This window comes from Orycteropus afer, unplaced genomic scaffold, assembly GCF_000298275.1.
Source record: "Orycteropus afer afer isolate SDZICR_OR568_19922 unplaced genomic scaffold, OryAfe1.0 scaffold00033, whole genome shotgun sequence".
NCBI lineage: Eukaryota > Metazoa > Chordata > Mammalia > Tubulidentata > Orycteropodidae > Orycteropus > Orycteropus afer.
Window position 1 is genome coordinate 2,020,728 of NW_006921620.1, and position 13,976 is coordinate 2,034,703.

The 13,976-nt window shown below is 41.8% G+C and overlaps 1 protein-coding gene across 1 annotated transcript in view; it reads right to left on the reverse strand.

Annotated features, from left to right (window-relative positions):
• Positions 1–13,976, reverse strand: part of TGFBR3 (transforming growth factor beta receptor 3) — a 190,835-nt gene that overhangs the window by 160,607 nt on the left and 16,252 nt on the right. Inside the window, exon 3 of the mRNA XM_042780300.1 lies at positions 1,999–2,183. Within this exon, the coding sequence (XP_042636234.1) occupies positions 1,999–2,183 (185 nt within the window). The remainder of the gene's footprint in view (positions 1–1,998; positions 2,184–13,976) is intronic.

A 13,976-nucleotide genomic window follows, 5' to 3' on the forward strand; every position in this document is an offset into this window, starting at 1 on the left:
TACCACTGTCATCCACTTGGAAGGGGATCTATGTAGGAGATCCTTGATAGAGAGGGAGAACAATGTGGAACAAAACTCAAAATCATTTGGAATAAAAAAAAAAAAGGGTGGGGGACCAGGTTTGCTGGTCCGATAGAGCCTGGTGGAACCACTAAGACTATGGCCCCTAGCTGCCCTTCAGGTCTGGAATTGAACCCACTCCTGTGGTTTCCAGCCAAACAGAAGACAGGCATGTGAGTTGAACATTTACCTGAGGTAGATACACTCCTTGGAGAGAACAATCATTGAGAAAGAAAGGCTGCCTATGCACAGGGAGACAGCTTAGGGAGCAGGAGTCCATGGAGGGATGGACACTGGGAAGAGGTAACTATGGGGAGGAAGTGGGATGGGAGCTGTTGCATTGTGGTAAACTGATGTCAATGTCATGAGACAAAGTATATGTGAACTGCTGTATAGAAAGTGAATTTGCTCTGTAAATCTTCACCCAAATCACAATAATTAAAAAAAAAAAAAAGGAAAAGAAAACCAGTGTAACAGTTATCATCTATCACTGGCCATATGCATAATCTGTGATTTAACAGTTCCATTCCCGGGTGGAGAATCTTCTCCCTGTGTACCAGGAAGCAGGTGCAGAAATGTTGATAGCAGTGTTATTCATAACTACCAAAAACGAAAAGTAATCCAAATCCCACCAATGGTAGAGTTGATAATTGATCACTACATATTCTTGCAACGGAGAACTAAATAGCAATGAAGTAAAAGTAAATGAAGTACCAACACACACACACACACACACACACACACAAAAGAATTTCTTTCAATTACCTTACTTGGCCTGAGCCTGGCGCCTTAGGGTAGAAGTTCAACAAAAAGCCCAGCCAGCTAGTGAAGGTGTTCATGATCTCACAAGCCTGCTCAGTCTCCTATTTTCATTCTATTCCCCACCCTCCTTGTCCTCACCTGTCTAGTCCTGGGATATCAAGAGCTTGGTCTCCCCTCCATTTGGCCCTGGCTTTGGTGAAGCACTATGTCCCTGACTTCCTGGAGTGGCCCTTCAGTCTCATTTATTGATTGCCATCAACACTACCATAGCACTGGCACTGTTCCTGAATTATAATGTTGTAAAAATGTTCCAGGATAGAAACAATTAGTCCAAGGGCTTGCATACCATGCCTATATGCCTATGAGACCAGAAGAACTAGATGGTACCCAGTTACCCCTGTCAACCACTTGGAGATGGATCTATCTAGGAGATCCTGGATAGAGTGGAAGAACAATGTGGAAAAACACTTAAAAAAAAAAAGGACCAAGTTTGCTGGTCTGGAAGAGCCTGGTGGAACCCTTGAGACTATGGCCCCTAGCTGCCCTTCAGGTCTGGAATTGAACCCACTCCTGTGGCTTCCAGGCAAACAAAAGACAGGCATATGAGTTGAACATTTACATTAAGTAGATACACTCCTTGGAGAGATCAATCATCCGAGAATAGAAGGGCTGTGTATGCACAGGAAGATGGCTTGGGGGGCAGCAATGCAGGGGAGGGAAGGACACAGGGAATAGGTAACTATGGGGAGGAAGTGGGAAGAGAGCTATTGCATTGTGGGAAATTGCAGTCAATGTCATGAGACAAAGTGTATGTGAACTGCTGTATGGAAAATGAATTTGCTCTGTAAACTTTCACCCAAATCACAATAAAATTTTTTTTATAAAAATGAAATTCTTAGAAGCATTCTTTCCCACATGGGGTGAGGGGATAAGGTGTGTGTGGGGGGATGATAGTCAAGCAATGTCTAGAAAGAAAAGTCCTTTTCCCCTGTCCAGAGAGTAATCAGTTATTTGAAATCCTTCTTTCTGCATTGTATATTGTTTCTTCTTCCCCATTTCTGTTCAAAGGTGAGCATCCTTGTCAAACATCAGAATGGAAGACAAGACCTCTTTAGTCATAAAACTATCTTTATAACTCAAAGAGACAGTGGGATGGAAGGTGACCCCTGCACCTACCTCTCTCTCTGGTTGGCCAGGCCCCTCGTCCACAGAGCGGAGGTTCAGGACGTGAACCTCTTGCGGCAGACCTGTTGTACCCCTGCTGGCGCAGCCTGACAACACGGTGAAACTCTCCATCAAGGCCTGTACAGGGTGGGAGGCATTCACGGGTGACAGCTCACACTGAGCCCCAAGCTCTGGACCTACAGAGAGAATCAGAAACATGAATCAATCAGAAAAAATTCTTAATTCTGCAGCCAAAACCAAACCAAACCCAGTGCCATCAATCAACTGGAACTCACAACAACCCCATGTGTTACAGAGTAGAACTGCTTCATAGGGTTTTCTTGGCTGTAATCATTACAGAAACAGATCGCCAAGTCTTTCTTCTCTGGTGTCACTGGGTGGGTTCGAACCCCCAATCTTGAGTTTAGCAGTTGAGTGCAAACCATTTGCACCACCCAGGGACCTAAGTCTGCCTCCCGGATTGCTTTTCTGGATGATCAAAACACTGCCAACATACTACAGAAGCCTTTCCAGGTAAGTTGTCTCCAGAACTAAATGGCAAAAAAGCTAGCCATTCTTCTAAAATCTCAGTGTCTTAACACTTCTTTTGGGTGACTTTGACATGTATTTGACGTTAACTCCCTTTTAGACTCATCAACGTATTCTTCTGGATGAGGAACCCTCCCATTTGGCATTTACATTCATCGCTTCCTCTTTCTCTTAGAAGAAAATCAGAAATAAATGAAAATCAGCAATAAATTGCCTAAAGCTCCAAAAATGTTATGCACAAAAATATTAAATACCTTAAATTATACCCAAGAAAGTAGGATACAGGCCCTAACTTTTAAGAGCTTCCTTCTATTGTTGTTATGTGCCATCGAGTCGGCCCCGACTCATAGCGACCCCTCCTTGGGTTTTCGAGGCAGTATCACCACAGAAGTAGGATTGCCCAACCTTCCTTCCGAGGAGTGGCTGGTGGGTTTGAACCGCCAGCCGTCTGGTTAGCAGGCAAGTGACTTAGCCACTATGCTACCAGAGCTCCTTCTATTAGGGGAAAGCAAAACAAACCTACAGACAGTACCAGGCAAGATGTAATGAGGAGAGGCAATCAGGACCAGAGTTACACAGCAAAGTCTGGCCCAGGGGTCAAAAAATTCCTCCCTGAAGAGGGAGAGTGTGAACAGAACCTCAAATAGAAAAGCATAGCCCTGGTCATACTTGTTTGTGCTTCTGCATTCTCCCTTCCTCTGATCATTCAAGTATTTTATTTAAATCCATCCATTCCTCCCTTTCCTTACTTCCTGTAGCCTTCATTGTCTCTGTTCCTAGACAACTACCAACCCAAAACTAAAACCAAACCAAGTGCTGGTCCAGTCAGTTCCAACTCATGTGTCAGAGTATAACTGTGCTTCCATAGGGTTTTTAATGGCTGACCTATTGGAAGTAGATCATCGGCTTTTCTCGTGAGGCACCTCTCAAATCATCAATCTTCTGGTTAGCAGTAGAGCAGTAGAGCACTTAACCATATGCCCCAGCCAAGGACTATTACAAAAAAAACCACTGCCATGGAGTCAGATCCGACTCAGCAACCCCTCCTTGGGTTTCCAAGGCAGTATCACTATGGAAGTAGATTGCCCAACCTTCCTTCCAAGGAGTGGCTGGTGGGTTTGAACTGCCAGGCTTCTGGTTAGCAGTCAAATGCCTTAGGCTACAGATCTTCCAAAAAGGAGCCTCAGGTCTCAAGCTCTCCAAGCCTCCTTCCATTCAAGCATGCCCTAGCCCAAGGGTGCTCAATTTTATGGGTGTTCCTAATGCAAATGACTATCCCTCTCATCTCAGCAGGCATTTCCTCTTCCTTGAGAACTCTTCACTCATTGAATAAAACCTGAAATCTTCAACATGGCAAACAAGACTTTTCTTGATCTAGCCCCTTCCAATCTGTCCAGCCTCATATCTCCTGACTCCAGAAACACCACTTGTTCAAAGGACTCCAAACATGGTATTTCTGAACTCCATGTCTTTGTTCAAGAGGTTTCCTTTGCTCAAATTCCTCTCCCACTTTAATTCCACCCCCACAAGTAACATCTTATCACCCCAAGTTAAAGGAGATGTTCTTTCTTTGTCTTCCCATAAGTTCTCTGCCCATCTCTACGGTTTCAGCAACCACACTGTAACTACCTTTGCTATTTGTGTGTCACCTTCCTAAAGGTTGTTGGCTCAAAAAATATTTACTAAATGAATAAATAAATCATTGAATTTAAAAAAAAAGCTTCCCTTTCTGCTCTCTCTGGTTAGTGGTCAAGGTATCATGGGTTTGGCATGTGGCATTGGTTCTAAGAAACTAAAATGGAAAATAGGTTGCTAGAATGATGTAAGAATCCCCACCACTACATTTCAGCCTTGGTTTCACATTGACCGGACTGACAGAGATACCCAGAAAAGAGAACTGGTTACATTTAATCCTTATACACCTCTGTGAACTTGTGTTATTTTCCCCATTTGACAGCTGAGGAGATGAGGACTCAAACATACAGCACCCACTAAACCACAACTTTCTGAATGCAACCCAGATAAAAGACCCAGATGTACTGCTCTTGTTTTTCCCAACTTCTGTGCAATAAAGATACTCTCCAGGATTGCAACCTGGGTCTAAAATGCAACAACAGTTCAGAACCAGCCAGTCATACACCACTACTGCTATACCATAAGCAGACACCCTGCCTGGTGTTCCAAGTCTATTTCAGGACTCACAGAAATTATCTAGGCTGATAATACCTATCTGGTCTGAAATGAAGTATGTGCCTTCACAAATAATCAGTGTCACCTTCTGGGTTGCTGTACTATGCCCAATTACTTTCCAAGAAAGCATGAGGTGGTGAAGGCAGTAAGGGCAGGAGGTACTGAAAATACCAACTCACTGAAGCCCAGCCCCACCCCACCACAGCAAACAGTATGGATGGATACTACCTCTGCTGATCTCCTTCCTGCCCCTCATCAGCCACAGTGAGATATCTGGCATATTTCATATCCCAGAGCCCCAGATAAAGTCTCTGATTCCTACTCAATTCTGGGAAGACATGCAGGATATAGCTACTCACACTGGGAAACCCTTCTGAGTTGGCTTCATAGCTTCCTACTATGAATTTGCAGTTTTCATAATTAATCACAAATAAAACTTCTTTTCAATTCCAATTTTGTATATGTGTACAAAACGTGAGAGGACCAGAGTTCAACCCAACACACATCTGCAAAAAGCCTTGCAATTTGCTCAACCTGTCCTCTTCCTTATGATCCCAGCATCACCCATCAGGGCCTTCCTTAAACCTGCACAATACTCACCAGCACATGAGGACTGGAATGAAAACTCACTAGCAACAAATCAGTGGAAGAGTCTTATCCAAAGAGTGAGGGAACCAGAGGGGAAGTCCTCAGTGCTGAGGACAGGTACTCCTTGCCTTAGAGTCTGTATGTTCTCTGTCTTCCCAGAGTCCACACAGGTCATGTTGTTGAGTGCCATCAAGCTGGTTCTAACAGTGATCCTATGCACAGCAAGAATATCAGAAAGATGTTTACTTGTGTTTTATTGACTATGCAAAGGCATTTGATTGTGTGTATCATGACAAATTATGGATAACATTGAGAAGAATGGGAATTCCTGAACACTTGATTGTACTCATGAGGAACCTGTACCTTGACCAGGAGGCTGTCGTTCGAACAGAACAAGGGGACACTACATGGTTTAAAATCAAGAAGGGAGTGTGTCAGGGTTGTATCCTCTCCCCATACTTATTCAATCTATATGCTGAGCAAATAATCTGAGAAGCTGGACTATATGAAGAAAAACGTGGCATCAAGATTGGAGGAAGAATCATTAAAACCTGAGATAAGCTGATGATACAACTTTGCTTGCTGAAAGTGAGGATGACTTGAGGCACTTACTGATGAAGACTGAAGAACACAATCTGCAGTATGGATTACATCTCAATACAAAGAAGACAAAAATCCTCACAATTGGACCAATAAGCAGCATCACAATAAATGGAGAAAAGGTTGAAGTTGTCAAAGAATTCACGTTGCTTGGGTCTGCAATCGACACCAATGGAAGCAGCAGTCAGGACATTAGACAACGTGTAACACTAGGCAGGTCAGCTATGAAGGAACTCTTTCAAGTGCTGAGGAGCAAGGGTATCTCCTTGATGACTAAGGTGCACCTGACACAGGCCATGATATTTCCAATCGCCTCGTATGCATGTGAGAGCTGGACAATGAATAAGGAAGACTGAAGAAGAGTTGATGTTTTGAGTTGTGGTACTGGCGAAGAATGCTGAAGGTACCCTGGACTGCTAAAAGAACTAACAGATCTATCCTGGAGGAAGTGCAACTGAGATGCTCCTTGGAAGCAAGGATGGCCAGACTTCATCTCTCACCTACTTTGGTCATGTTGTCAGAGGGGACCATTCCCTGGAGAAGGATGTCATGCTTGGTAAGGTGGAAGTTCTACGAAAGAGGGGAAGGCCTTCAACGACATGGATTGACACAGTGGCTGTGACAATGGGCTCAAGTATAGCAAGGATAATGGAGCTGGTGCAGGATCGGGCAGTGTTTTGTTCTGCTGTGCATGGGGTCACTATGAGTCAGAAACAACTCGACGGCACCTAACAACAACAACATGCACAGAAAAGCAAAACACCACCTGGTTCTGTACCATGCTCACAATTGTTGCTGTGTTTCAGCCCATGGTTGCAGCCACTATGTCCACCCATCTCACTGAAGTTCTTCCTCTTTGTCACTGACTGTCTACTTTACCAAGCAGGATGTCCTTCTCTAGGGACTGGTCCCTCCAACATAAATGAGATGAAGACTCGCTATCCTGTCTTCTAAGGAGCATTATGGCTATACTTCTTCCAAGACAGATTTGTTTGCTCTTCTGGCAGTCCATGGTATATTTAATATTCTTCACCAACAGCATAATTCAAATGTATCATCTTTAGCCTTCCTTAATCATTGACCAGCTTTTGCATGCTTATGAGGCTACTGAAAATATCATGGCTTAGGTCAGGCACACCATAGCCCTCAGGATGGCATCTTTGTTTTGGGTAACACTTTAAAAAGGTATTTTTGCAGTAGATTTGCTCAACGTGATATGTCATTTGATTTATTTATTTATTTTATTTTATTTTTTTGACAACTGCTTCCATGAGCACTGATTGTGGATCTAAATAAAATGAAATCTTTGACAACATCTATCTCTTCTCCATTTATCATGATGTTGCTTATTGGTCCACTAGTGAGGATATTTGTTTTCTTCATGTTGAGAAGTAATTCAAACTGAAGACTGTAGTCTTTGATTTTCATCAGTGAGTGCTTCAAGTCATCTCTGTTTTCTGTGAACAAGGTTGTAATCATATGCATATCTCAGGTTAATAAGTCTTCCTCCAATCCTGATGCCATGTTCTTCTTCATATTATCCAGCTTCTCAGATTATGCTCAGAATACAGATGGAATAAATATAGTGAAAGAATACAACACTGACACACACTTTTCCTGATTTTTGAACCACGCAGTAGCCCCTTGCTCTGTCTGAAAGACTGAATCTTGGTCTATGTATAGGTTCTGATTGGGCACAATTAAGTGTTCTGGAATTCCTACTCTTCACAATGTCATCCATAATTTGTTATGATCCACACAGTCAAATGCTTTTGCACAGTCAGAAAAACACAGGTAAACATCTTTCTGGTATTTTTACTTTTAGCCAAGATCCATCAGACATCAGCCGTGATATCCATCATTCCACGTCCTTTTCTGAATCTGGCTTGAATTTCTGGCAGTTCCCTTTCTATGTACTGCTGCAACAGTTTTTGAACTATCTTCAAGAAAATTTTTCTTGTGTATGATATTGTATAATAATTTCTGCATCCTGTGGGATCACCTTTCTTTAAAATGGACACAAATGTGGATCTCTTCCAGTTGGTTGGCCAGGTAGCTGTCTTCCAAATTTCTTGGCATAGACAAGTGAATGTTTCCAGCATTGCATCAGTTTGTTGAAATAACTCAATTGGTATTCTGTCAATTCCTGGAACCTTGTTTTTGGCCAATGCCTTTAATACAGGCTGGACTTCTTCCTTCAACACCATAGGTTCTTGGTCATATGCTATGTCCTAAAACTGCTGAATATTGACCAATTCTTTTCGGTACAGTGACTCTATGTGTTCCTTTCATTTTCTTTTGATGCTTCCTGTGCCGTTCAATATTTTGCCCATAAAATCCTTCAGTATTGCAAATTGAGGCTTGAAGTTTTTCTTCAGTTCATTCAGCTTGAGAAATGCTGAGCGTGTTCTTCCCTTCTGGTTTTCTAACTCCAGGTCTCGGAACATTTCATTATACTACTTCACTTTGTCTTCTGGAACAGCCCTTTCAAATTTTCTATTCAGCTCTTTTACTTCATCATTTGTTTCATTCACTTTAGCTACAAAAGCAAGTTTCAGAGTCTCTTCTGACATCCATTTTGGTCTTTTCTTTCTTCCTTCTCTTTTTATTGACCTTTTGCTTTCTTCATATATGACGTCCTTGATGTCATCCCACAACTCATCTAGGTTTTGGTCATTAATGTTCAATGCCTATAATCTATTCTTGAGATGGTCTCTAAATTCAGGTTAAATGCACTAGAGGTCATACTTTGGCTCCTGTGGCCTTGTTTTAATTTCTTCAGTTTCAACTTGAACTTGCATATGAGCAGTTGATGGTCTGTTCTGCAGTCAGCCCCTAGCCTTGTTCTGACTGATGATACTGAGCTTCTTCCTGTCTCTTTCCACAGATGTAGTAGATTTGATTCTTGTGTTTTCTACCAAGTGAAGTTCACATGTATAGTCACCATTTATGTTGCTGAAAAAAACGTATCTGCAATAAGTAAGTCATTGGTCTTGCAAAATTCTATCATGTGATCTCCAGCAGTGTTTCTATTAACAAAGACCTATTTTCCAGCTACTGATCCATCTTTGTTTCCAACTTTTGCATTCCAATCACCAGTAATTATCAATACATCTTCATTGCATGTTTGATCAATTGCAGACTGCAGAAACTGGTAAAATCTACAATTTCATCACCTTTGGCTTTAGTGATTATTGTGTGAATTTGAGTGATAGTAATATTAACTGATCTTTCTTGTAGATGTATGGATATTATCCTGTCACTGATAGCATTACACTTCAGGACAGATCTTGAAATGTTCTTTTTGATGATGAATGCAACACCATTCTTTTTCAAGTTGCCATTCCCAGCATAGTAGACCATATGTTTGTTTAATTCAAAGTGGCTAATATCAATCCATTTCAGGTAATTAATGCCTAGGATATTGATCTTTTTGTGTTCCATTTCATTTTTGATGACTTCTAATTTTCCTACATTCATACTATGTACATTTCATGCATGGTAGTTAAGTTTGTGTGTCAGCTTGGCTGGGTCTGGTTCAGTGGCTAGGCAGCTGAATGTAGTTATTCCCCATAGTGGGATTAGTAATTAACTCCTTGGTGGAATCTAGTGGAGCAGCTGAGTAGCTGTTTTAGGGATGCGGGCTACTTCCAGTATATAAACAGCAACTTTGAGGAAGGTCTCCAGTTAATGGCATGCTTGTACCCTGCATGTAGCCAGGTTGTTGCTCAACATTCTGCCATGTTGCCCTGCCGATCTTGGAACTTTTAATGCACTTGAATTAATGGCCTGCCGTGTGGTTTGGTAATATTGGGACTGTGCCTTTTCACTTGTCAACTTTGGGATTGTCAGCCTCAGCAGCTAGCAGCTGCCTGAGTGAAGAGAGATGCCTCTAGCTTCAGTGGGCTGGGAGCAAGAGGCAGAGCTGAAGCCCAAGGTCAAGGGGCTTTCACCCAGTCCCTAGAGCCTGGCACCTGGAACTTGGACTTCTAACATCCAAAACTGTAAGAGAATAAACTCCCATTTGTTAAAGCCATTCCATTGGTGGTATAATCCTGTGACAGCAGCACTAAAACCAAAAAAACCAAACTCACTGCTGTTGAGTCAGATCCAACTCATACCAAAGCCTCCTTGGGTTTCCAAGGCATTATCACTACAGAAGTAGATTGCCCAACCTTCCTTTCGAGGAGTGGCTGGTGGGTTTGAACTGCCAGCCTTCTGGTTAGCAGTCAAATGCCTTAGGCATAACACCACTAGGTAACCAAAATACCATGGTCCTATTATTAATGGATGTTTGCAGGTGTTTCTTCTCATTTTGACTCATGTCACATCAGGAAATGAAGGTCCCAAAAGCTTTACTCCACCCATATCATTCTGGTTAGTAGTCAAATGCCTTAGGCACTATGCCACCAGAGCTCCTACCCACATCATTAAGGATGATCAACTCTACTTTGAGAAGGCAGCTCTTCACCAGTTCTATTTTTTGAGTGTTTTCACAAGGAAGATCGGGCAATTTACTTCTGTAGTGACACTGCCTCAGAAACCCAAGGAGGGGTCACTATGAGTTGGATCTGACTTGACAGCAATGAGTTTAGTTTGGTTTTTGGTTCCAACCTGAGAGGTTCATCTTCCAGCAATGTATCAGAAAATACTCTGATGCTATTCATAAGGTTTTCACTGGCCAATTTTTTGTTGTTATTATCTTGGAAGTAGATTGTCAGGTCCTCCTTGTTAGTCAGTCTTAGGCTGAAAGTTCCACTGAAACCTTTCCATTATTGGTAACCCTGCTAGTATTTGAAATACCAGTGGCATAGCTTCCAGCATTACAGCAAAATGCAAGCCACCACAGGACAACACACTGGCAAATGAGTGGGACTGGACAGGGCAGACTCTTCTTTATGTACTATAGCCCTAGTCATTAAAAAAAAAAAAAAAAAAAAAAACTCACTGCCATCAAGTCAATTGCAACTCATAGCGACCCCTCCTTGGGTTTCTGAGGCAGCATCTCTACAGAAATAGATTGTCCAGTCTTCCTTCCGAGGAATGGCTGGTGGGTTTGAACCGCCAGCCTTCTGGTTAGCAGTCAAATGTCTTTCGGCACTATACCATCAAAGCTCCCAGCTTTAATCATAAGTTACATAATTCAGTGCAAGGTCAAAGAAAAAAGAAAGCAAGGCATCTGATCAAGTGACAGGACAGCCATTTCTTCACAGAGACCCACTGAGGCCCATATTTAAACACATTCCTTATAGAATAGCCCTGACAATCTGACACACTCCAAGCACACTTGAGTAGTATTTTGTTTTTGAGGTTCCTTATTGAAATTTTTCATTCCAAGTTTTAAAAAGAAAAAAGGGAACAACATATGATTAATCCATTCTTAAGCAAAAAAAAAAAAGACCCCCCAAAAATTAGGAATTATTTAGGAGCTCTGGGTAGCATAGTGCCTAAGGCACTTGACTGCTAACCAGAAGGCTGGCAGTTCAAACCCACCAGCCACTCCTCAGAAGTAAGGTTGGGCAATTCTACTTCCGTAGTGATACTGCCTCGGAAACCCAAGGAGGGGTCGCTATGAGTCGGGGCCAACTCGACGGCAAATAACAACAACAACAATACCCAAGAGTATCCCTTCAACAAATCAATGATTTTATTATTAAAAATAATTTTTAAAATTTCTCCCACTTACTAAATTCTCACTCTGATCTGTGCAGTACTATGCTGTACATCCTTCCAGCACCATCATAAGGAGGTAGAATCATCCCCATTTTAAAGTAAAGGAACATGAGCTCAAGAATTTTAAGTAACTAAGGTTGGGAGCTATGGTGGTGTAGTGCCTGAGGCATTTGACTGCTAACCAGAAGGCTGGCAGTTCAAACCCACCAGCCACTCCTCAGAAGAAAGGTTGGACAATCTACTTCTGTAGTGATACCGCCTTAGAAACCCAATGAGGGGTCACTAGGAGTTGGGCCTGACTCGAGGGCAGTGAGTTTGATTTTGGTTTGGTATTCTAAGGTTAGGAGCTCTGGTGGTGTCGTGCCTAAAGCATTTGACTGCTAACCAGAAGGCTGACAATTCAAATCCACCAGCCACTGCTCAGAAGGAAGACTGGGCAATCTACTTCCGTAGAGATACCGCCTTGGAGACCCAAAAAGGGGTCGCTATGAGTTGGAATCAATGCGACAGCAGTGTGTTGCTTTTAGTAGCAGTAGTAGTAGTAGTAGTAGTAGTAGTAGTAGTAGTAGTAGTAGTAGTAGTATAAGGTTTCCTCAGCCATCCAAGGCCTTAGACTCACCCCTGCCTCCTGAGGTCTTCTCATTAAATAGCAGAATCCTCAGGTGCATAATCCAGTGTTCACTCCCTGAGCTACTCTGTCCATACTTCCTGAAGGATCAAAAACCTTCACAGACCCTGTTATGGATTGAATTTCATCCCCAAAAGACATATATGTCATAACTCCTAACCTCTATGTCTATTTCCGAGGCAGTATCTCTATGGAAGTAGATTCCCCAATCTTCCTCCCATGGAGTGGCTGGTGGGTTTAAACTGCTGGTCTTCTGGTTAGCAATCAAATGGCTTAGGCATTATGCCACCAGAGCTCCTTTTTTTTGTTAACCTCTATGCCTGTAATCAGGAGCTCTGGTGGTGTTATCTAAGGATTTGACTGCTAACCAGCAGGCTGGTGGTTCAAACCTACCAGCCACTCCTTGGAAGACTGGGTGATATACTTCCGTAGTAACACTGCCTTGTGAAACCAAGGTAGTATGGCTATGATTTGGATCAACTCAAAGGCAGTGAGTTTGGTTTTTGGTTTTTATGCCTATAGTCATAATCACATTTAGGAATGGGTTATTTGTTATAGTAATGAGGCAGGATTAACGCAGGATATGTCTTGAGTCAGTATCTTTTGAGATGTACTAGAGATTAAACAAATGACCCAGAAAAGCAGAGATAGGGGAAGAGATATGGCAAGTCACATGAAAATCGCCCAGGAGCAGAAGTGCAAAAGAGACAAGCACCTTTCTCCAGAGCCAGCAGAGAAAGCAAGCTTCCCCTAGTGCCAGCACTCTGAATTCAGACTTCTGGCCTCCTAAACTGTGAGAAATAAATTTCTGCTTGTTAAAGCCACCCACTTGTGGTATTTCTGTTACAGCAGCCCTAGACAACTAAGGCAGATGCTCACCCCTTACCCTATACAAAAAAAACTCATTGATCAGCAACCTAAATATAAGTGCTAAAACCATAATCCTCTTAAAAGAAAACATAAGGGGTATATCATTAAGCCCTTGTGTTTAGCAATGGATATAACAACAAAAGCACATGCAACAGAAGAAAAAACAGATGAACTGGATTTCATCAATAGTAAACACCTTTTGCATCAAAGGACACTGTGAAGAAATTGAAATAGGGGAAAGTATTTTCAAATCATGTATCTGATAAGGATTTAATACCCATAATTTATTTAAAAAAAAAATGACAGAAAAACTCTTACAACTAAGAACAAAAAGGCAAACAACTCAACTAAAAAGTAGAACTGTCCCATAGGGTTTCCAAGGCTGTGAGGGGGAAAAAAAAAGGGGGGGGGTGAATGGACAAACAAAATGTGGTCTGTACATTCAACCATCAAAATGAATGAAATTCTAATACATGCTACAATGTGGATGAACCTCAAAAACATTATGCTAATTGAAATATCCCTGACCAAAAGAACAAGTATTGTATGATCCTCAGTTGTATGAAATATCTACAACAGGCAAATTCATAGAGTTAGAAAGTAGATTACAGGTTATCTGGGGCTGGGGTGGGGGAGCGGAGTTATTCTTAATGAGTACAGGTAAGTTTCTGTTAAGGTGATAAAATGTTTTACAAATAGTGGTGATGTATGCACATTATGAACATAATTAATGCCACTCAATGAGACACTTAAAAATGGTTACAGTAACAAATTTTATGTTACATATATTTTACTACAATAAATTTTCCCAACAGTGATAAGTTTAGGTGTGAAGTATACTGAGATTTGAAAGTTACTTTGAAATATATCCAAAAGTAATATAGATTGATTG